Genomic DNA, 24581 nt, shown 5'->3' on the forward strand with positions numbered 1-24581 from the left:
GATATGTGTGTTGGGAGGAGGGGGCAAGATATCTCTGCATTTCATTGTAAGTTTTGTAATACTTTTAATGTCTATTAGAAATGTAGCATATAAAATCATTTTTATGTATTATTTCTTTAAACATTTAAGAAACATTGGGAAAAATTTTGTTATTTTTTGGTTGTTTTTTAATGACAGTTAAATTCTGCATAATGGATTTCTCAAGCCTACCCATAATTGGAAATTTAATTATACACTTCAACTCTAGTTTTTTTTTGTCTTGAGGAGCTCTAGAAGTTAATTAACATATGTAAATTGGTAGGAAGTATTGTTTATGAAGACATCATGGCTTCTCAGGTGGCTCAGTGGTAAATCTGCCTGCCAAGAAGGAGATGCAGTTTCAATTCCTGGGTTGGGAAGGTCACCTGGAGAAGGAATTGTCCATCTACTCCAGTATTCTTGTCTGGGAAACCCCACAGAAAAAGGAGCCTGGAGGGCTACAGTCCATGGGGTCACAGAAGTGTTGGACGCGACTTAGCAACTAAACAGCAGCAGCAGACTGTGTTAAAGATTTTAGTGTCCTTCTATACTAGGATGCCTGCTTCTAATTTTTAGATCTGGTACTGCCACTTAATTAGGATGTTATTTTCTAGTCAGCAAGTATTAAAGAAGAACAAACACCATAAAAGAGCGGCCGAGAGGAGATACCCCATCCAAGGTCAGGAGCAGCAGCCGTGAGGAGATTCCCCATGTCCAAGGTCAGAGAAACCCCAGTAAGACAGTAGGTGCTGGAGTGGCAGTGAGGAGATACCCCACGTCCAGGGTCAGGAGCAGCGGCCGTGAGGAGATACCCCACGTCCAAGGTCAGGAGCAGTGGCCGTGAGGAGATACCCCACGTCCAAGGTCAGGAGCAGCGGCCGTGAGGAGATACCCCACGTCCAAGGTCAGAGAAACCCCAGTAAGACAGTAGGTGCTAGAGTGGCTGTGAGGAGATACCCCACGTCCAGGGGCAAAGGAGAAGCCCTGGCAAGATGGTAGGAGGGGCAAATTGGAGTCTAGAATCAAACCCCATTCCTGCCAGAGACATTAAGAGGGCTCAAACAAACCTGGTGTGCACCAGGACCCAGGGACCCCACAGAGACTGAGACAGAACCGTGTTTGAGCACCGCCTGTGGAGGTACGGGTCGGCGGTGGACTGCCACGGGGACAGGGGCTCTGGGTACAGCAGACTTGGGTATGGCGAGGCCCTCTTGGAGAAGGTCACCATTAATCCCACCATACAGCTGCCAGAACTTACACAGGACTGGGAAATACACTCTTGGAGGGCACAAACAGAACACTGTACACCAGGACCCAGGAGAAAGGAGCAGTGACCCCACAAGAGTCTGACCCAGACTTGCCTGTGAGTGTCCAGGAGTCTCCAGTGGAGGCATGGGTTGGTGTTGGCATGCTGCAGGGTCGGAGGCACTGAGTGTAGCAGTACATGCATGGGTTTTTTGAAGAAGGTCACCATTATCTTAATTACCGCCACCACAGTTTGGCCCCAGGTCAATAGCAGGGTGGGAACAAAGCTCTCTCCATCAACAGAAAATTGGATTAAGATTTACTGAGCCTGGCCCAGCCCACCAGAACAAGACCCAGTTTCCCCCTCAGTCAGTCTCTCCCATCAGGAAGCTATCAAAAGCCTCTTATCCTTCTCCATCAGAGCGAAGACAGACTGAAAACCACAGTTGCAGAAAACTAACCAATCTAATCACATGGACCACAGCCTTGTCTAACTCAATGAAACTATGAGCCATGCCGTGTAGGGCCACCCAAGATGGACAGGTCATGGTGGAGAGTTCTGAAAAAATGTGGTCCACTGGAGAAAGGAATGGCAAACCACTTCAGTATTCTTGCCTTGAGAACCCCATGAACAGTATGAAAAGGCAAAAAGATAGGATACTGAAAGATGAACTTCCCTGGTCGATAGGTACCCAATATGCTACTGGAGATCAGTGGAGAAATAACTCCAGAAAGAAGGAAGGGATAGAACCAAAGCAAAGACAATACTCAGTTGTGAATGTAACTGGTGATGGAAGCAACATCCAATGCTGTAAAGAGCAATATTGCATAGGAACTTGGAATGTTAGGTCCATGAATCAAAGCAAATTAGAAGTGGTCAAACAGGAGATGGCAAGAGTGAACATCAACATTTTAGGAATCAGCAAACTAAAATGGACCGGAATGGGTGAATTTAACTCAGATGACCATTATATCTACTTCTTTGGGCAAGAATCCCTTAGAAGAAACGGAGTAGCTATCATAGTCAACAAAAGAGTCTGAACTTCAGTACTTGGATGCAGTCTCAAAAAGAACAAAATGATCTCTGTTCATTTCCAAAGCAAACCATTCAATATCATGATAATCCAAGTCTATGCCCCAACCAGTAATGCTGAAGAAGCTGAAGTTGATCAGTTCTATGAAGGCCTACAAGACCTTTTAGAACTAACACCCCCCAAAAAAATGTCCTTTTCATTATAGGGGACTGGAATGCAAAAGTAGGAAGTCAAGAAACACCTGGAGTAACAGGCAAATTTGGCCTTGGAGTGCAGAATGAAGCAGGACCAAGACCAACAGAGTTTTACCAAGAAAACGCACTGGTCATAGCAAACACTCTCTCCCAACATGAGAGAAGACTCTACACATGGACATCATCAGATGGTCAACACTAAAATCAGATTGATTATATCCTTTGCAGCCAAAGATGAAGAAGCTCTATACAGTCAGCAAAAACAAGACGGGGAGCAGACTGTGGCTCAGATCATGAACTCCTTATTGCCAAATTCAGACTTAAATTGAAGAAATTAGGGAAAACCACTAGACCATTCAGGTATGACCTAAATTAAATCCCTTACGATTATACAGTAGAAGTGAAAAATAGATTTAAGGGATTAGATCTGATACACAGAGTGTCTGATGAACTATGGACAGAGGTTCATGAGACTGTACAGGAGACAGGGATCAAGACCATCCCCAAGAAAAAGAAATGCAAAAAAGCAAAATGGCTGTCTCAGGAGGCCTTAGAAATAGCTGTGAAAAGAAGAGAAGCAAAAAGCAAAGGAGAAAAGGAAAGATATACTCATTTGAATGCAGAGTTCCAAAGAAGAGCAAGGATAGATTAAAAAAAACCTTCCTCAGTGATCAGAGCAAAGAAATAAACAAAAACAACAGAAAGGGAAAGATTAGAGATCTCTTCAAGAAAATTAGGGATACCAAGGGAACATTTCATGGAAAGATGGGTATAATAAAGGACAGAAATTGTATGGACCTAAGAGAAGAAGAAGATATTAAGAAGAGGTGGCAAGAATACACAGAAGAACTGTACAGAAAAGATCTTCACAACCCAGATAATCACAATGGTGTGATCATTCACCTAGAGCCAGACAGCCTGGAATGAGAAGTCAAATGGGCCTTAGGAAGCAGCACTATGAACAAAGCTAGTGGAGGTGATGGAATTCCAGTTGAGCTATTTCAAATTCTGAAAGATGATGCTGTGGAAGTGCTGCACTCAATGTGTCAGCAAATTTGGTAAACTCAGCAGTGGCCACAGGACTGGAAAAGGTCAGTTTTCATTACAATCCCAAAGAAAGGCAATGCCAAAGAATGCTCAAACTACCACACAACTGCACTCCTTTCACACGCTAGTAAAGTAATGCTCAAAATTCTCTAAGCCAGGCTTTAAGAGTATGTGAACCAAAAATTCCAGATGGTCAAGCTGGTTTTAGAAAAGGCAGAGGAACCAGAGATCAAATTGCCAACAAAACATCTACCTCTGCTTTATTGACTATGCCAAAGCCTTTGACTGTGTGGGTCACAACAAATAGTGGAAAATTCTTCAAGAGATAGGAATACCAGACCACCTGACCTGCCTCTTGAGAAATCTGTATGCAGGTCCGGAAGCAACAGTTAGAACTGGACATGGAACAACAGACTAGTTCCATACAGGAAAAGGAGTACGTCAAGGCTGAATATTGTCACCTGATTATTTAACTTATATGCAGAGTAGATCATGAGAAATGCTGGGCTGGATGAAGCACAAGGTGGAATCAAGATTGCGAGAAGATGTATCAATAAACTCAGATATGCAGATGATACCACCCTTATGGCAGAAAGTGAAGAGGAACTAAAGAACCTCTTGATGAAAGTGAAATAGGAGAGTGAAAAAGTTGGCTTAAAGCTCAACATTCAGAAAACAAAGATCATGGCATCCAGCCCCATCACTTCATGGTAATTAGTTGGAGAAATAATGGCAGACTTTATATTTTGGGGCTCCAAAATCACTGCAGATGGTGATTCCAGCCATGAAATCAAAAGACGCTTACTCCTTGGAAGAAAAGTTATTGCCAACCCAGACAGCATATTAAAAAGCAGAGACATGACTTTGCCAACAAAGGTCTGTCTAGTCAAGGCTATTGTTTTTCCAGTAGTCATTTATGGATGTGAGAGTTGGATTATAAAGAAAGCTGAGTGCCAAAGAATTGATGCTTTTGAAGTGTGGTGTTGGAGAAGACTCTTGAGAGTCCCTTGGACTGCAAGGAGATCCAACCAGTCCATCCTAAAGGAGATCAGTCCTGAATATTCATTGGAATAACTGATGTTGAAGCTGAAACTCCAATATTTTGGCCACCTGATGCGAAGAGCTGACTCGTTTGAAAAGACCCTGATGCTGGGAAAGATTGAAGGCAGAAGGAAAAGGGGACGATAGAGGATGAGTGGTTGGATGGCATTACCGACTCAATGGACATGAGTTTGGGTAAACCCCGGGAATTGGTGATGGATGGGGAGGACTGGTGTTCTGTAGTCCATGGGGTTGCAAAGAGCTGGACGCAACTGAGCAACTGAACTTAACTGAAAGAAGATGAAATACAAATAGGTTTACTGGAAAACATTTTTTCTGGATATAGTGCACCAAAATAAAATAAAGAAGGCCTCATTATACAAAGTACACTAGTTGTTTTATTTTCTCTAAGAATTAGGGAATCAAGGTACAGGAGTGGTCTTTCTCAAACAATCCCAGCCACAACCTTGATAGACTTAAGCCATTATGACTCTTTTAATGTTTTATTCCTTGGTTTGGATTTTTTTTCAATTTCAATTATGGAAGTTTACTTTTCCCACAACTTAATAGTGTACCTATTACCCCTTAGGTCAGTTCTGACTATTTTATATCACAATATGAATATTTCTCTTGTCCTTAAATCAATCGTTCCAGAAGAGCTGCCTGTAGACAAATTTGATCTCTTTGGTTTACAGCTGTTCTCAAAATAATTTAGAAGTCCCTCCTGTAACTCCTGACACATTTAGTGATATTCTGTAGTTCTAATCACGTTTTTAGAGAAAGTAGGGTAAATATGTCATAACACAGTCACATTTGGCAAATCTAATTACTTGGGTATTAACACTAAACACTTTCAGTTTTCTTCTGAAGGCAATATATACTGCTGTAATGCAATATTTTTCTGTTCTGAAGCTGGTGGTAGCTACAGTAGAATAGAGATGAGTGTTTCTTTAAATAGCATAGCTGTACTTGTGGGTTTTCAATGCTAGTGTTTGGTGACCACTAATTTCATATCTTAGCAGGCAAAACTGTATTTTATTCATTACAAGTGAAGCACATTCTGAGACTCTTAAACGTGACTGCATGAAATCTAAGGGCAAAAATGGATACTTGTCTGAACTCCACAGGACAGAAATTAACATGCACACTTGAAACAGTTTTGTTTTTACTGTTCAATTCCTTACATGAACTATAAGATTTCTCCTGGTCTTGTCATTTGGGACTTCAAGCTACTTATTAGCCACAAGGAGTATGACCAGTGATTACCTGGTACTGAGAGCAATTGAAAAGAGAGGTCTGCACTCTGGTACATATTCATAAAGCACACCTAACACTCTAAATGTAATGGAAATCACACTTTGGCTCTTTTTTGCATCATGGCATCCCCATTACACCATGGGCGGCACATTCCAAGCTGCCAAAGAAGTTTCTTTAGGGACACATGCCAGATTCTGATGCTGCCCTCAGCGTGTTCTGGAGGAATGACATGGTATCTTATATTATGCACAGAAGATTATTTTACTGGCACAAAAAGAGTAATCTAAAATTCACAGTTATCTCATATTTTTAAAAAACACATAGTATCTGTAACAGTGACTGTTTTATTCATATATATATATTTATTTTATATATATAAATGTACATATATATACATACACACATCTATATATAAATATGTGTATGCGAGTATGTTTGAGTGTATTCATATAATAGAAAACTCCATACAGAAACTTGAATGAGATTTCAATATTTTCTAAAAGATGTTTCATTTTCCAGTATCTTGAGGATCTCCATTTTTTCCCAATTTTCTGTCACTGTATTAATATTTCTCTTTCAATTTTCCAGCTGCTCTGTAGTATTTTCCTTACTTTTGTTTACTCCATCATCTTTATCATCTCCAATTTCCTCCTTTCTAATGTTTTCTTTACTACTTCTGTGATACAGATCTAGTCATGTTTTAACTAAAATTAACTAAATTACTCCAGCTAAAGAGGCCCTTCGGAGAAGGCAATGGCACCCCACTCCAGTACTCTTGCCTGGAAAATCCCATGGACGGAGGAGCCTGGTAGGCTACAGTCCATGGGGTCGCTGAGAGTCGGACATGACTGAGCGACTTCACTTTCACTTTTCCCTTTCATGCACTGGAGAAGGAAATGGCAACCCACTCCAGTATTCTTGCCTGGAGAATCCCAGGGACGGCAGAGCTTGGTGGGCTGCCATCTATGGGGTCGCACAGAATCGGACACGACTGAAGCGACTTAGCAGCAAAGAGGCCCTTGGTTCTTAAAGTTGAAGAAACATGAATATCACAGCAAAATAGTTTATTAACTTTTTTGTATTTTTGATTCTGTGTGTATAACTAGCAAGCTAGTCTTTTTATCCTGAGCTAAAACTGCAAGTAGCTCAATCTGAAAGTTTTTTTAAAGTAGAAGACAAGTGAAATGTCTTTACAGTGTACTCTCTAATTTTTAAAAGCTTACCTGATGTCATACACATAATAAATATTTGATAAAGGCATCACAATGCAATGAGTGATAAACGTTAGACGGATATAATCTCCAACAGATTTTGAGAAAGAGTAATTTTTAACATTTTGATGAAAGGCAAAATCTATAAATATATAGGAATGAAGCAGGTAAATTAATGTTTCAAAAGTTTAATTTTCTTCAAATCAAAGATTTCATCTGAAAGACAGAACCAGAAAACAAGACAATTCTAGTCTATTCAGCTCACTACAAGTCATAATTAACCATCCCTATATGGCCTTGTATTTGGTATTAGCAAAATTATTTAAAAGTGAAGAAAAAGTAGATAATAAATAGCAATTTATAAATTAAAAGAGAGTTTTACCAAAGACAGTCAGCTCTGCTGGATCACTGTCTCTCTCTCCCACCATGTTGGTGCCCACACAGGTATACATCCCAGCATCACTCTTTCTGGTATTGGAGATCATTAGTTTTCCACCACGGATCTGTTAAAATAGGAGGGGAAAAAAAAGAAAGAAAATAAAAGAAAATGGAAAAGAAAAGACACAGAAAAAGAAAGATCATTAATAAAAATCTTGAAAAAGTAAGGATATTTTTTCCCTAAAAGAAATAGTTGAGTGTCTAAGACACAAAACTCTCCCACTCTTTTGGCATCTTTTAAATTCTGCTTCCATGTAAGCCTCCATATTCTCTTTCTAGAGAATGCTTCTTTAAGGCAGTCTTCCTCTCTCTTGCCTGATCCTATTTTGAAACCTGTGACTGCTGCCATTAAACCTCATGGTTGGTCTTCACTCTGAAATTCTGTTGAATGAATTTCTATTGACATCTGTCATCAGAAAGAAGCACTAGATATCTTATGCGGATAATATAATGAGATCCAATTGACTCAGAAGAATTCAATGAGTATTTGTTGAGTACTTTTATTGGCTGGAAAGTGTTCTGGGTCCTTGAGATTCAGTAGTAAATCAAATAGTAAAAATCTCTGTCTTCATGGGGTATTTGTTAGCATTAAAATTATCTTTGTCTCATCTTAACTGTATTTATAAGACAACTTTTGAAGAGGGACATGAGGTTGAATAAAAACAAATAGTTTTTTTGAATGATGAGTATGACTTGGTACAAATTGTTGGCTTTGTATAGGTGGTCCTTAAACGTTTCTTAAATAAGAAGTATTTCTTTTTGAATAAACAAATATTGTGATGTTAAAATATTGTTTGTTAAGAGGGTACTACAGCAGAATAAGCTTTTCAGTAAGTGTATCATCAACTTACAGGTTCTTTTCCAATTTTGATTTTTTTTTTAATTTTTAACAATCTCTCTTAAAGAGATATGAGGTAAGAGTATGCTGGTTACCTCCTTTACTTTTTAATTTGACAGGCAGACAAAACTCAAGTAGGTATGTTTTCATCAGACATATGTCAGGCTCTAAAACTAGCCATGTCATAACAAGGTATTTTTAACTATTTTTTTAGGAAGAAAAGATCATCAACCTTGTCTCAACTAAATTCAGTAGAATAAATGATAGGTTATAAACCATGGAGGCCATTTCTCCTCCCCTTGAAGACTAAACTGACAGTATGATTTGATTTGTCCAGTGGAACTAAAGCAAGATTTTACCGGAAGAAAGGCACTTGTACACAGGGACTTGACTGCTTGCTGCAGCTGGAACCCCAAGACAACTACGGGAATTAGCCCAGGCTGAGTGCATGCTAAGTCACTTCAGTCGTGCCTTCTTCTTTGCGACCCCATGGACTATAGCTCACCAGGCTCCTCTGTCCATGGAATTCTCCAGGCAAGAATACTGGAATAGGTTGTCATGTCCTCCTCCAGGGGATCTTGCCAACCAGGAATCAAACCCATGTCTCTTATGTCCCCTGCATTGGCAAGCAGGTTCTTTACTACTGGTGCCACCTGGGGAGCCCCTAGCCCAAGCTAGTCTGCTGGAAAATGAGAGGCTATGAGAAGAAGAATCAAGATGGCTGGCTTGAGAGGTAGTCAATGGCCAGACATGTGAGTACAGGAAAGTTATCCTAGATCATTCAGCTGCCTGCACACTTTCAAACAAGCAACGGAAGCTGGAGAACACCTAGCAAAGATCAACCAACCTGGCCAAGAGCAAAGAACTGTCAGCTCACGCACAGAATCACAGAGTAAATGCAATGGTTGTATCATGGGGTGATTTGTTACAAAGCAAAAATTTAATGATTACAAACACGAAAAAGAAAATCTTGAACAAGAGCACATTTTCCTAAGTTTGGTAGCCAAGCACAGACCATTGGGACCAAATAATTTTTCACTGTAGATCTCCACAGTGTCCATAGTTCAAACCAGAATACTCATGTAAATATGCTGTGATGTTTTGCATGGCCTCTCTGGTTCTGTGTTATGATGTAATCACAATGTACACATAAGAATAAAATCTCACTTATAAGATATTTTTAAAGATAATAGACACCCAGACTATATGGATGCTTTAATAGAAATGGTACATTTGTTCTGTTAAATGACACATTATCTTAAATAAAATATATTTATTCTTAGTTATTGCACTGAGTACAAAAATTGTACTAAGAACAATGTCAGAAGGTTGAGGCATTACCTACTATTTCAGTGACCAGCTCTCACAAACTCCACATACTAATGTTGAGTAGATCCTCTGAAAAAATAATCTGTAGGCCATTTCTCTAACTTTTTACCATTTTCTGGGTGTTTTGTCTTGATATTAATCAACTGATTAATGATGATCAATTTCCCTTGAAAACGGATTATTTTCCTGTAAGGGTTAAACTGCAGAACTTGGCAGTTATCTTAACATTGATTTTACTTTACATCTCTTACACTTTGAAATGAATTCTCATAATATTTTAGTTATAAATATTACATTGGAAAAACTGGAAAAGAGCTTGAAATATTCATCACCACAAATTATTTCCTATTATAATTTTGAAAGTAGTGTGAAAAGAAATGTTCTAGTTAATACAGTTTATGGTCATCATTTACACTTTGACACTTACGTACTGCATGATCAATAAATGCATCTGGAGTTCCTAAAAAGAGCTTTGACATCAATATTCTACTACAAAGATGTATTTACATATTCAGATTGGTCCAGTTATTAATATAACATATGTACTTTATTTATATAATTTTTGTTTCTTTGAAGCCTCATTCCAAAGTTTCCATTTGGGTCTCCTTTTTCAGTCTTTTCAATATAGTGTAAGTAGTAATTAGCACTCAAATAGAGTTCTATAGCTTTATTAATGACAAATAACAAATAATATAAATAAAAATAATACAAATAATATAAATAAAATATTATAGATAATATAAATAAAATACATCTATTTTAAAGGTATCCAACCTCTCTAGGCATCTATTCTAATTTTACTCACACTTATTCTTTCTTCCTTGTCATCAATTCGAATTTTGTCTTTTTTCCAGTAGATAGTAGGTTCTGGGTGTCCCCGAGGAGGCTGGCACTCCAGGATTGCAGGCTCTCCGGCTGCCACTACAACATCTGTGGGATTTTGCCGGAAGTCATCTCGTAACACTGAAGAAAAACAATTGCAGTAAAAGAATACTCAGTGATAGTAACTTTAGCTTTCTCTTGCAAAAGGCAACTTCAAGTCTTATACATGACCATCTTAAAATATTTCAGAGCCAACTGAGTGTTCATCAACAGAGAAGTGACTAGCTATATGATTATGAACCTCTTCTATAAAATCTGAGTTTGAAATGAGATAAGCTGAAGGAAAATAAGATGAGAAACATTCATGATGTAGTTTTGAGATTTAATACAAACTCAAGGAACAAAACTGTTTAGGTAATATGATCCCATTTTTCTATTCAAAAAGCATATATGTATACATACATGTATATAAATACATTAAAATTAGTTGTTACACTTGTTAAACTTGAAGCCCTGAAACATTTCACATGCACATGGTCTGGGAGCATGCATGCTCGTCAGTCGGGGAGGGAAAGTGGAGTGAGAACTCTTTGAGAAACGCTTTCTGGTGACATGAATATGGGCAAGATCCACACTGTTTTCATTACACTTCCGAAGATAGATTCATTGTTCACCCTTGTAACGCACTAGCACCCACATACACAGGGCTACATTTTCATTCTGTCTGCGTCTCCACCTGCCGAGCGACATCTGGGCAGCGTGACATTCGGAGCAGAGATATCCCTTACAGCAGCTTTGCCAGTCTGAATTTCCCCTCCTTTCATTAGGAGAACAGCAGGTTGGACCTCCGTCGTAACCTCCGAAAATCTGGCATGCCTGGCTCTCCAAATGTCACCTATCTATCTCTCTACTTTTCTTCCCCTGGCAAGATGAAAAGCCTGGAGAAATGACTCCCTCCTATCAGATTGCAGAATGCTGATTTATTTAGCAAATAAGGGTTATATCTATTTTAGGGTAAGCATTCAAAAAAGCAGTTAACAGGTGAAGGAGATTAAGGGGTACAACCTACCAGTTATAAAATGAACCAGTTACAAGAAAGTAACAGACAGCAGAGGGAATATATCCATGTTTTATAATAACTTTGTATCATGTGTAATCTATAAAAATATTGAATCACTACATTGTACTCCTGAAACTAATGTAATATTGTAAGTCAACTTCAATGAAAATGTAGTTGAAAGCAGCTGATACAGCATATAACACAACAGCCTCTGCTTTTTGTAACTGCTTTGACTTTATCTATTCTTTGATATTCTAACACTGACAAGTTTTTTTCCCAATATACTGTGGGCTAGAACAAACAATCACACACTCACACAAATAAATGTGTGTATATGTATGTATATGCATGTGTATGTATATGCATGTACACACACATACACTTTATGTTGTAAATTGGTCAAGCTATTTGAAACTGGTCAAGTTATTTGAAATCAAAATTGGGCAGCTTGTGCTAGCTTGTTATGTTAATCATCTGCTGCAAACATGGATTAGGTCAAACCAACTGCCTTTGATGTCCCATAATGAGACCCACTTCAGCACTCTGCTTCTTTGTTGGGCTGTCTCCAGGTTAATTGTCATTCTCCAAATAAATAAAAATCCCCTGTCCTGAAAATAGGTCCAGAGAGAAAACTGAGTGACTTTTAGGGCTTTTCTTTTCTTGTCTCTTGCAACAACATGGTTTTCCATCTTAATGAAGTCATGGCCTTTTATAAGATTAGAGAACCTTGTCTCCTATTGAAGGAGCCATAAGAAAGAAGTGAGCACAAACTGCTCACTCTCAGTTTATAAGCTGATTAACTTACTGCTTTAGCTGCTGTGGAAATGTGTTTCATTTGAGCAGAGTGAACTGCATATTTTTTGAGTTCTCTTGTCTAACTGGCAAGAAAGATGTGATTTATATGCAGAGGGATTTGCTTCTGAATGGGCTGAGAGAAGTGTGCATAAATGTGATGTTCCAACAGGAGGGGAAGAAGGGGTTAACACTGTGGTTCCCCATTGCAGGTAAATCCTCAAGGGAGAGCAAGCTGGTGACTCATTTATATTCTAAATAGAGAACAGCTGCCTATTTATGCAATGTTAAGACCTGCAAAAATATGGTAACAGGGTGGTGAGCACCCCTACAATATCCGGTACTGGCAGCAAATGGTGTTTTGGCAGGCCCTCAATCTGTTCCAAAATGACACATCTGGCCAGTTGGAGGACCTTCTCTAGAATGGTCTCCTCACAAATCATAAGCCAAAAAAGCCTCTGCTCAAGTGGCACTTAAGACCACTGCAAATCATTCAGAAACACAGTATTACATCAATTTGCAACAAGCCAAATTAAGACCAAAAAAAAAAAGTCCTTTGACATGGGGGACAAAAAAGGAGAAAAATATCATAACAAACTAAGGGCTGCTACCCTTAAACAATATAACATGTGTTTATGGCATTCACACAGAAAAAGAAAATGACTCCAATTTGCAAATGAAGCCAAGAAATCGAACATCAACTGTAATTTTAGGCTTTCAGACTATTCACCCAGAGAGTAGGGTGAGATAATAGTATAATTGGTACTGTACCCTCTTCAACTTGTAAAAGGCTCTTTGGGGGTTTGTAGAGTAACTCATTTTTGCTCAGTGATACCATTTCTTTCACCCTGCGTCTTTGTGGGTACTAAAATATTTTCTTTTCTCTCAAATAAACATTCTGGAGAAAAATAACCCTTTCAGCAGGGTCTAGCACAGCAACAAAGACTCTTAGGAAAGTCTTTTTTTTTCTTTGGTCTTGGAAAGTTGTTCTTTTAATTGAAGGATAATTACAATATTGTTGTAGTTGATTGCTTCCATATATCAACAAGGACCAGCCATAGGTAGACATATGTCCCCTTCCTTTTGAAATTCCCTTCAAACTCCCACCCCATCCTACCCCTCTAGGATTCTCTCCTTCCCACCTGGAAAAGGTCATTTTTACTTTCCTCAAATTGTATAAATGTTCTGACACTAGGTTATATGTTTCTGAGGTTTGTATATCCCTTAGCAAGTATAAAAAATGTAAAATTAAATAGTGTGTACCTATTTTTGGCTAATTATTAGTTTCTGTCTTGGATTTTGCCCTGTGCTTTATTACAAGTGATAAAAAAAAATAGGAGGTGTTCTTTATAGTAAAGGATTTATATATGTGAGATGAAGGAAACTGAAACAGTTCCGTAAATGTAAAAAAGTAAAGCAAGTCTAAATTGAGTCTATAAACTTTTTTTCCCATTAAGCCCCTATTCTAGGGAAAAAAAAAAAAAAACTAACTAAAAACTGAGAGCCACATTTTCACTGTGGCTTGAGAAGTAAGCCAAAACAAGAACATGCAGCATATGTGTATTACCTAGAGCTTCAAACGAAGTCTTTAAATAGGGTGAAGAGAAATAAACATGAACTGGAAAGAATCTGGTTAAAATGACAAAAGCTGGGAGTGGGGTAGTGGTCAGCTGTACTTAAAAGAAAAAAAATATAACAGGTAGACTTTTGATATAGTATGCACTTTGCAGATCTAAGTATGGAATACAAAGGCTCAAACCTCCATGGGGAAAAACAGAAATGTAGTTGGCTAGAACCCAAATATTCATTTCTGCATACGAGCTGAAAAGAACAAACCAGAGTTCACTGAGCTAGTTATAGCCTGAATTAGACCCGAATTCTTTTTACATTAACATGCACAGTGACTTAGAAAGTTATTCCGGAAGATCAGTAGATTCAGAATTACTACTGTGTTTGATATGATAGAGTTCATATTCATGACATAAAGATCTACAACAAATTATTTCAGTTCTACAGGAAGATACTGAATACTACTCTGTACTTCACACAGTCTTATAAAATGGTTAAGGACTACTGTACCAAACAAAGATGACATGATGGTGCCTGTGGCAGCCTTTGGAATGACCTATTTATTGTGGTAGGTGGTAAGTTCAGAGTGTGAATCCTGTATATCTGACTCTAGAAGGAAATGGCAACCCACTCCAGTATTCTTGCCTGGATTATCTCAGGGACGGAGGAGCCTGGTGGGCTGCCATCTATGAGGTCGCACAGAGTTGGACACGACTGAAGCGACAGCAGCAGCAGCCGCAGACTCTACATGTAGTCATTATGCTACAGTGATTTGTAACATCACCTGCATCTATTTTTTCTGTCACCACTGCGCTAGTTCGGGACGTCTTATGTCTTCCTTAATTACTTCAAGAGTATTCTATTTAAACTTTTCTTCTGATTTCTCTTTTGATCTCTCTACTGTGGTATTACGAGTTTGCTAAAGTGCACATATGATCACATCCATTACTTTTTCACAACTTTTAAAAGGCTCTTAAGAAAAAATTCTCTTCTTAATGTGACATCAGAGTTGTACAGAATCAGGTCACCACTCATATTTTCAGGCTCATCACATACATTCCAGCAACCCTCCTATACTAGACACACAGAGGACCATCTCATTATCAATGTACATTAGCATATATAGTTTTTCTACTTGAAAATCTTCCTTAGATACCTCTTTGTCCCCATACTTTTCCCAGTTTCTTTCTTTAAACACATAGTATCCCGTTGGTGTCAGTTTCAGATTCACTCATCTGAGAAGATTTCCTTTTATATATACATTGGACTAGGTGGTGGTTTAGTCACTAAATTGTGTTTGACTCTTTGGACTGTAGTTTGCCAGGCTCCTCTGTCCATGGGATTTCCCAGGCAAGAATACTGGAGTGGGTTGCCATTTCCTTCTCCCGGGGATCTTCCCAATCTGGGGATCAAATCCATGTCTCTTGCATTACAGGCGGATTCTTTACCACTGAGCCACCAGGGAATCCCAGCTCCCATCTTGAAGGGCATCAGATGAGTTCATCACGTATACTTGACAGATTGACTGAATTGATGAACTCCTCTTCAAGGGGTGTGTTGCAGTCTTTTTCTTATTGTATAAAAAAGTCTACTGTGTCTTAATTTGATTTCAAAATGTCATTTCTGAAGAACAATTTCGTTGGAAGGATTTAGGAGACAGTGCATTTTACTTGACCACCTGCAAGCTCCTATCTCTCAAAAATAAAAGCGAGTTCAAAAAGGTCAGAAATCAGTTATTCAAAGAAACAACATATTTATGTACAACCAATAAAACTGTTACCAAAAATGATAGTATATCATAGTAAATATTACAGTGGGCTAGGGAAGAAGTGATAGCCATTCCTACAAGTGGTACACATCATTTTCCCATCCTCATGAGCAGCAGCCCCAGCACCACCTCTCACCATGGGGGATGAGCAGGTGTAATCCCAGCCAGCCTGAAGCTCAGGTCCTTGATTCTACTTCCCAGGGAAGCGCACTGTCTCTCCCAGCTGCACCAAATGGCTGCTATCAGCAGCCATGCTATGACCCCAGGAGGAGCGCCAGTCTCAGGAGAAAACTAAGACTCTGCACACTAGAAAAAAAATCTGGGTTCTTGATGCCATAACTGAACAAATCAATCCTGAAGACTGTGTCAAATCAGGACTTTCTACCATGTGATCCAAAGAAATTCTTCCATTCATTCAGTCTTGTCTTACTCTTTGTGACCCCATGGACTGTAGCCCACCAGGCTCCTCTGTCCATGGGGATTCTCAGGCAAGAATCCTGGAGTGGGTTGCTATTTCCTCCAGGGGATCTTCCCAATCCAGGGATGGAACCCAGGTCTCCTGCATTGCTGGTGGATTCTATACCATCTGAGCCACCAGGGAAGCTCTTTCATTCGTAGGCCAGTTTAAATATTAAAGTTGCCCCTTTCACCTGAAAGTTCCCCACTGACAAGCTATAATAATGCTACATTTTCTGAAGTTGCAATAACCAAAAACCTACTACATCTACAGAGAAAACATCATTCACAACAAACTACATTATTATATTTGGTACAATCAAGCAAGATATGGTCAGAGTGGACCAGCCAGTCACTCACTACATAGACAACACAATCTGATATTTAGGGAACAAGTCACAAGTGGTTTCTTCTGCACAGAAGGGGAATGGGAAAGAAAGAACTCAGTGGGGCGACATCCTGCTACCACTGTGCAAGCTGACACTCTGGCATTTCTGCAACACACTGATAATTCCAAAATGAAAAGCTCTAGCCCCTCCTCATCCCACTATGATTCTCTGTGCAAGCAAATCCTCTCAGCAAATGGTCCAGTTAAACCAGCACTATGAACTGGAGCATGATGAATGAACAACGATACCCTGTGACTCGCTCATTTTCAAGCCATAGCATTTTGTGAAGCCTAGAATTCTGCAGGGAATAAAACACACAAACACACAACTCACCCAGGAGGAATGGCCAGCTCCAAATATCCTAGCCAAGTCTCTCTTCTTGAATCCTTTTTTTAGCCCTGTTCTGTTCTTACCCGCAATATAATTTGAAGTCCCCCTAACAGTGCCAAGTCTTCCTTAACGTTTTCCATTAATGTTTAAAACTTGCTGAAGAATTCTTAGAAATTGCATGGAAACATTGTGCTCTCTGTAATTTCTATTCGTAACCTCTGTAATGCATATGTTTTCCTTGGGGACCAAGTGTTGAGATCATTCATAAACTCTTGGATCACACGTGGCACTGCAAACTGGTGACATCTGACCATGGCAGACTCGAGGCCTGTCTCTGGTAATCATTTCCTTTGGTTTGAGTTAAGGAGCCAGCAGTTGGCTTGCCTTCAACACTTGGAAGTCCTATTTTTGGCAAAGCCTAGCATCTGATATTTGACAGGGATCTGCATACCCTATCCATTAGCTTGAGAGGAAGTTGCGGACTGAGGCTAATTAATGTTTAATCAGTTTCTCTTTTTTCTTTCCTTAAAGTGCCATTGTCCACAAAATTGGTTATGTGGGGTTGACATCTCTAGAATAACAGAAAATTTAAAGACAGGAGGGCAGCTTAGAGGCTGCGCCCAAATATAGTATGTTAGGAGGAGGACCTCATGTAGCATTGAGGGTACTGGCCTAAATGTGTTCAAGGCAGCCTTCCTTCACCGTAAAACAAAAACTCTCCACATCCCCCAAATGTTCTATTCTGCTACCCAACTTGCTTCCAGGACCTGCCCTTTTGCAAATTTCAGTCTTGATCACAAAGATGGCTATAACTCTGGATAATGGAAGAAATAATACATTGAGTTTAACATTCAAAACTGACACAGACACAGACTAGTCCTAAAAAAAACAAGCAAAAAAAACATCAAATGATCTTTCTCAAGGTGGTAACAAAGGGAAACACCAGATTATTTCAAGCTAAAATACTGTCTCCAACTTTCTTCAATCTGGGTTGGGGCATAAATAAATAAATAATCACAACACCTTTATAGGATTTACATTTACAGGATGATTACAAATAATCATCTGTCTGCTTCTAGCTCTTCATTCTGGTTCATGTCCCGTTAGCCTTAAGTCTTCAGTTAAAGCAGTTAGGCTGTTAGGTATTAGGTTTGTTACAGGGCTTGCAGAGTGTTTTTTTTCCCCATTAGTTCCCACTTGTCTTCCTACCCCTCTTTCTCTTTCACTTCATTTAGCTCTCACTGTTAGATCAAAGAACATGAAAAATTAAAATGGACAGATCTCATTTATATATATAGATATATATCTGTGCAAAATTTTTTAATTCAATATATTTATATATTTATGTATAATTTTAAATTTAAAATATGTATAAGTATATACTTGAATTCAAACTTCCATATTCATTACTGCCTTAATGCTACATCTGCCAATTTAAATAAAGGAATAAAGAGCACCATTGAGTAAATATTAATGTGCTGCTTTATTCTGGATCCCAATAGATTACCACTCTCCTCCCACCTTGTTAGTCCTTATCTGAAGGTATTAGCTTTTACAACATTCTAACACTGTGCAGTTCAGCAACCTTTTCCTGTCATTTCACACTCTCCTAATATCAACGGGTTAGTGCTCTGATATTTCTCTTCATTGGCGTATTCTGATGTGCCTGATCAACATGAATTATAATGCCAAGTAACTGCCAGATGTCATGAGTTATAAACTCAATAGTCTAAGGATTATTACACATTAGGGCACCCCACAGTGCAAGGGTATCCTGGAATTTATGTGTTATTTATTACCTATTGGCAGGGTCTCCAAGTAATCTCACCCCTGCTGATGAAATGACGGTTGGAAGAAGAGGAAGGTCAAGGTCAACCTTCCTTGTCAAGAATGCCAGTTACTTTGAAACTACTGTTGCTCTATCTTTATCGCCCTCTACCTGAAACTCAACAAATTTTTGAATAAGTGGGCTACATATTATAATGCATCTATGGGCTGTCAGCATAATTCTGCTGATTTCCCAATTTCCATCAGTTCACCTATTTTAACAATACATTTCATAACACAATCATTAGAGGTCTGATTTAGAGTGCAACCTTGAATCTCACCATAATTCATGAACTTGAAAATGACCACTGGAAGAGTATGCTGTTTATTACCCAGTTTTACACTTGAACATAGACCAAAGCCTAACAGCATGAAACTTACTGAATTCTAACGCAACAATGAAAGTATTTTTCTTTTCTAAACTTGTAGGATGAGGACTCTAGTGTTCACAGCTGTATACCTGAGATTTTCATAAGAATAAAAAAACACGTTCCATATGCCTATGCACTGTTCAATCTTTCTCATCCAATATTAAGATTTGCACACATCTACACTGCAAAATATGGCATTACTGTAAGCTGTCAGGAATTTTGCTGAAATGAATATAATTTGATATCCTATATTCTTCGGGAAATGTTCTATTTGATTACTACATGACAAGAAGCTTGAAATGTTTCCTAATCCAGAATATAGCATATTTATTTTTAAATTGGCTGATTAAAAAAGCTCTATCATCTCTCTGCTCTATTCCAAAGATCCAGTAACCTTCTTTTCTTTTACCACCAAATGAATTCTGAATGCTGTGGTTAACATTCAGCAATCTCATTACCCAATCTACCATAAATCTTCAAAAGCATCCCATGTTTTGACAGCTAAGCAGGAGAAGAGGAAGCAAGAAGCATATTCAAGCACTTTTTATGAATGCAAATGTGCTAAAGACAACATTTAAATTATTTCAGAAAAGTCATATTACATTATGGACAACAACCAGAAAACAATGTGCTTAAACCTATGAGTAGCACAATTTCTTTTGTTCCTGATACTAAGTCCACAAACCCCCACCTCGTTCATTCAATCTTGCCATATACTCTATGAAAACAAACTGATACCAAAGAACAAACAGTGGATATATTTTTAAGGTGGAAGTGATACTGAGTGCTCATGATCAAAATTTATGTTTTCCCTAAAGTGTTTTTTAAGTATTTTTAAATTCATGTATACTCTAATCAAACCTTCATATCTTATATGAAACTAGAAAGATGTCACATTAGTCATGGAGGTTTAGTAGAATCCCCCTCTTTCTCTGATGTGTTGTTGTTGTTTAATCGCTAAGTTCTGTCTGATTCTTTGTGATCCCATGGATGGTAACATACCGGGCTCCTCTGTCTTTCACTATTTCCCAGAGTTTGCTCAAATTCATGTCAGTTGAGTTGGTGATGTTATCTAATCATCTCATCCTCTGTTGCCCTCTTCTCTTCCTAAAAGGTCTCAGTCTTTCCCAGCATCAGGGTCTTTTTCAATGAGTTGGCTCTTCCCATCAGGTGGCCAAATTATTAGAGCTTCAGCTTCAGCATCCAATGAATATTCAGGGCTGATTTCCTTTAGGATCGACTGGTTTGGTCTCTTTGCTGTCCAAGGGACTCTTACAAGGCTTCTCCAGTATTGCAATTTGAAAGCATCAATTCTTCGGCACCCAGCCTTCTTTAGGCTTCAACTCTTACACCTGAACATGACTACTAGAAAAAACATCGCTTTGATGATATGGAGCTTTGTCGGCAAAGTGATGTCTCTGCTTTGTAATATGCTGTCTAGGTTTGTCATAGCTTTCCTTCTAAGGAGCAAGTGTCTTTTAATTTCATGTCTGCAGTCATTGTCAGCAGTGATTGTGGAGCCAAGAAAAGAAAATCTGTCTTCCTGTGATACCCTAGAGTCAGTCTTGGTCAGCCACAGAGTATATGCTCAGTAATAAGGAAATAAAGAGTCTTCTGCTATATTTTTATTCTCTGGGATCCATGGTTATTCCTAGGACTAGGACTCAGCATACTTTTACTCTCAAAATAGTCAGTGATAAAAAATAAACAGACCGAACCACTTTCTTCCTGCTTGGTAATGTGTCAGCTCTCTGTATGGAGATAACCACCTAGCTGCATGTGACTGCTTTGGCTTCTCTGCCTGGGAAGGGACCAAAACTTGACAAGTAAAATTTATCAGAAAGTCTGCCAAACCTTCATTATTTAGTTAGAATCAAAGATATTTATGATGCCAGACTATTTAAATTCACAAATTATTATAATTCACAAATTATTATAATTCCTAATTTTGGCCATTTTCATGCATCACATATTAGTCACTTCACCCCCCACTCTTTCCTCTAACTTTCTACAAATGGTAAAATTAGAAATTATTTTCTCAATACTCTCCATGAACAATCAAATTATAACTTCTCTGAATGTAAGGCAAAATACAAGTCTAAAATGTGGGCCAAAAAAGAAAATCTGTGGTTAACATATGGATTAATTTTCAAAATGAATGAGTGGATCCTAAAATAATCAGATGTTACCTATATTTATCCAATGATGTCAAAAGAGCATGGCTAATAACTGCCCTTGAAAAGTTTTTTTTCCACATTTGCTTAAAAGTAAGCCCTTTGCTTCCATAAATTTCTAGGAGACATGGTTTCTGTTCATCACTGGGAATTTTTGTCAGTGGGTAAAAGAGCTGAGTGTGGAGTTTACCCTATAAGATATGTCATTTCCCTGCTAATATCACACAAGTAGTTGAGGAAAAATTATTCATTTCTTCTGAAATCATAAATATGTAACCTAACCTCTGACTTGGATAACCACATTATTTTATCCTCTATACTAAGCATTTGGGAAACAAAGTAAGCATTCCTTGTAATTATGCCAGGGCAGTTCCTGAAATCCAGCCAGAATGTTAACTTACCCTCTTTTCTTCCTGTGTGGTTTATCCTCTAAAAATCTCTGCTGCCTCATCTTTGTCCCCTCAATCACAATTCTCAGCCACACTGGCCTTTCCTCAGGTTCTGGAACATAGCAAGCTCTTTTCCATTCTAGGGCCTTCACGCTGTTTTATATTTCTAAATGCACTCCAGTTCCTCTCCACCATTTGCTCATTTCCTTTCATGGGACAGTGAACTTTCAATTAATAAGTGTTTTGGAACTATTTCCCTTTGACAGAGAAGCAATATGGCATTATGGTTTTAATAATGGGCTTAGTCAGAGGCCTGGGTTTGAGGCCTAGCTCTTCTATTTTATTAACTGGATGGTCTTATTCAAGTCTCTCAGCCATGTTAAGCCTCACCTTCTTCCTCCATAAAATGGGGATATTAAATGTTTATGTCTTTGGATAGTTATGAAGAATAAACAGATGGATCTCTGTAAAGTACACTGTGAAGAATGTTAAGAAATGTTACGAAAACATTTCAGAAATGAGAATTATTATTGCTAGGAATACTAGTAAAAAAGAAGGATCTTGCAATCTTATTTTTGTATCTCATTCTAAGTGAGTTTAATGATGTCAATGTTTAATTCCTCTGAGCGTCAAATGGTTAATAATCTTCAAGAACTCTAGCTTGTGTATAAAAAAATTCCTCTTTTAAGGTCATGAGGATTAGAGGGTTAAATACCATGCAGTTGCTATTGGGTGGTGGTAATTACTGTGAGTACCATCAGAGTTGGGATTCATATTTAACAGTATAATCCTAAAGTCAAAAGTGTTTAGGTATTACTGTAAATGTGCTCAGTCGCTCAGTCATGCCTGACTTTGCGACCCCATGGACTGTGGGCCACCAGGCTCCTCTGTCCAAGGGTATTCCCAGGCAAGATTACTGGAGTGGGTTGCCATTTCCTCTCCAAGAGATCTTCCTGACTAAGGGATGGAACCCACATCTCTGTCTCTTGTGTCTCCTGCATGGCAGGCAGATTCTTTACCACTGTGCCACCTGGAAAGCCCTTAGGTATTATTATTTATGTTGTAATGTATTAACTGGGCAATAAAATGTCACCGGTCCCTCCAAATTGAAAAGTTTAATTTACTCAATAAGGTTTATCCAGTTTATTTCTAAAAGGTGATTTGAAATGATATTTAACTTTGCTTTGTTTAGTTGATAACAAATAAATTAGGCATTTTCACTTTTCCATCAGTTCTAGTTGTAATCACTACTTTGAGATAATAGAAGAGTTTTTTTTTTTTAACTCATTTGTTTCTTTTTAATTTCCTAAATGAGAAACTATTTTGATGGTGACAGATGCTATGTGTCTCTCACACTTAGAAGTACAAGATATTTCTAGCAGAGATCTTGCCCTCAAAGTGCTAAAGAGATTTAGGAAAGTTATCAAATATAACTCAAAAACCACAATGGAAAGAAAAAAAAGCATTCAGCATCAAAGAACAACATTGAAAATGCATTAAAATATAAAGGAGGGAAAGTGTTTTCAACAAGGAACTCATCTTCACAGGGCCAGCTTCAGAGTGAGTTTGGAATATGCACTGTATGCTTTAATTAATTACAAAAAAGAAAGAAACATGCTGGAATGTGCTTGCATGTACAAAAAACAATCTCTGGAAGGCCATGCAAGAAACGAGTAATAATGCCTTTGCAAAGAAAAACAAAAGTGGGAAGGGAGTGATGAGAAAGGAAGACTTCACTATACACACAAACGTATCAATTAGTTACTAATATATATATTTTACAGTGTATAAAGAAAAATTAATTTTGACTCGAGTGTTTTCAAAGAATACCATCTGCTCCAACTGGATTCAACACAAAGAGTTGTATGAGGGTATGGAAACCTGGTTTCTGACTAGAGTCACTCAGTGACCCAAAGTGCAAGTTTACAGGAGGACGGTGCTTTGAAATACAAATGTCAACAAAATATCTGTAGAATGGTAATAAGACTGACCGTAGAGATAAAAATATATAACTTGATTAATTAGCTCCTTTTTAAGACAGAATAAAATTTCAGAAGAAAAATTAACATTGAGAAGGTCTCTGCAGTTAAGATGAACTGAAGGACAACTCTAAGGTAGGTACAAGGGATATAAAGGTAAGATGACAAACTTTTGATCTAGACTAAGGCATCTTAAGTGCCTCATCAGAGGACTGGATAAAAAATAAGTAAGTTATAGGGGAAGGAGCAAGCAGTTATGACTGTGATCTAGATAAGAGAGACTTAAAGCCATCGCATATATTTATTGTTGATCATAATCCATAAAAACCAAAGTATCACTTTTTTGAAAAAGTTCCTCATTTCTTTCAAATTATAAGTTGTGATTCCATAATCCCACTGTAAATACATGAATCAAGAAAACTATAAATGATTCCTCCTTCAAAAATAAAAACATCTCCATTTGAAGGTTCTTTATGGAGTTTAATTTAGAGGAGATGTGAAAACTTTTTAATAAAATTTTGGTTTCTGTCTTTGATATGTTTATGAAATATACTTTGATATGTTTATGTATATACTTTTAAGTATATGAAAACATCGTGAGTTTTTTTATTTTAAAACTGGAGAAAAGGATACATGTTTATAGAGGTTAAGTATAATGATCTGCTAATATGGTTTTACTTATAAACTGCTATATCATAAAATGAATTATAGTCCATCATAAACAATATAATTAACTCTTAAGGAAACTTTCTCTATACCAATAAATTCAATTTTGTCTAATTCTTAGGTTTATGATAATTTAAGCTCATTAAAATGTTAGTTAAAACTCATTAAATGCATACTGAGAGGTAACAGTTTCATTAGTGCAATATGATATAAAGAAAAGAGAATGCTTTATTATCATTCAACTGTTTTCAAAACTGAATATATTTGCATAATAAAAGGTTCACTGTATATTTTCAATAGTCTTCAAAAATTAAGCAATAATTTAAAAATGTATTTT

The 24581-nt window shown here is 37.9% G+C and overlaps 1 protein-coding gene across 2 annotated transcripts in view; it reads right to left on the reverse strand.

Annotated features, from left to right (window-relative positions):
• Positions 1-24581, reverse strand: part of ROBO2 (roundabout guidance receptor 2) — a 642112-nt gene that overhangs the window by 178383 nt on the left and 439148 nt on the right. For both annotated transcript variants that reach the window (XM_081552579.1, XM_081552570.1), the window contains exons 3-4: positions 10458-10615; positions 7430-7550 (exon numbers count right to left, since the gene is read on the reverse strand). In XM_081552579.1, coding sequence (XP_081408705.1) covers positions 7430-7550; positions 10458-10615 — 279 coding nt within the window. The remainder of the gene's footprint in view (positions 1-7429; positions 7551-10457; positions 10616-24581) is intronic.

The sequence above is a fragment of the Giraffa tippelskirchi genome, chromosome 2, assembly GCF_054371585.1.
Source record: "Giraffa tippelskirchi isolate mGirTip1 chromosome 2, T2T-mGirTip1v1.2.pri, whole genome shotgun sequence".
NCBI classification, from domain to species: Eukaryota; Metazoa; Chordata; class Mammalia; order Artiodactyla; family Giraffidae; genus Giraffa; species Giraffa tippelskirchi.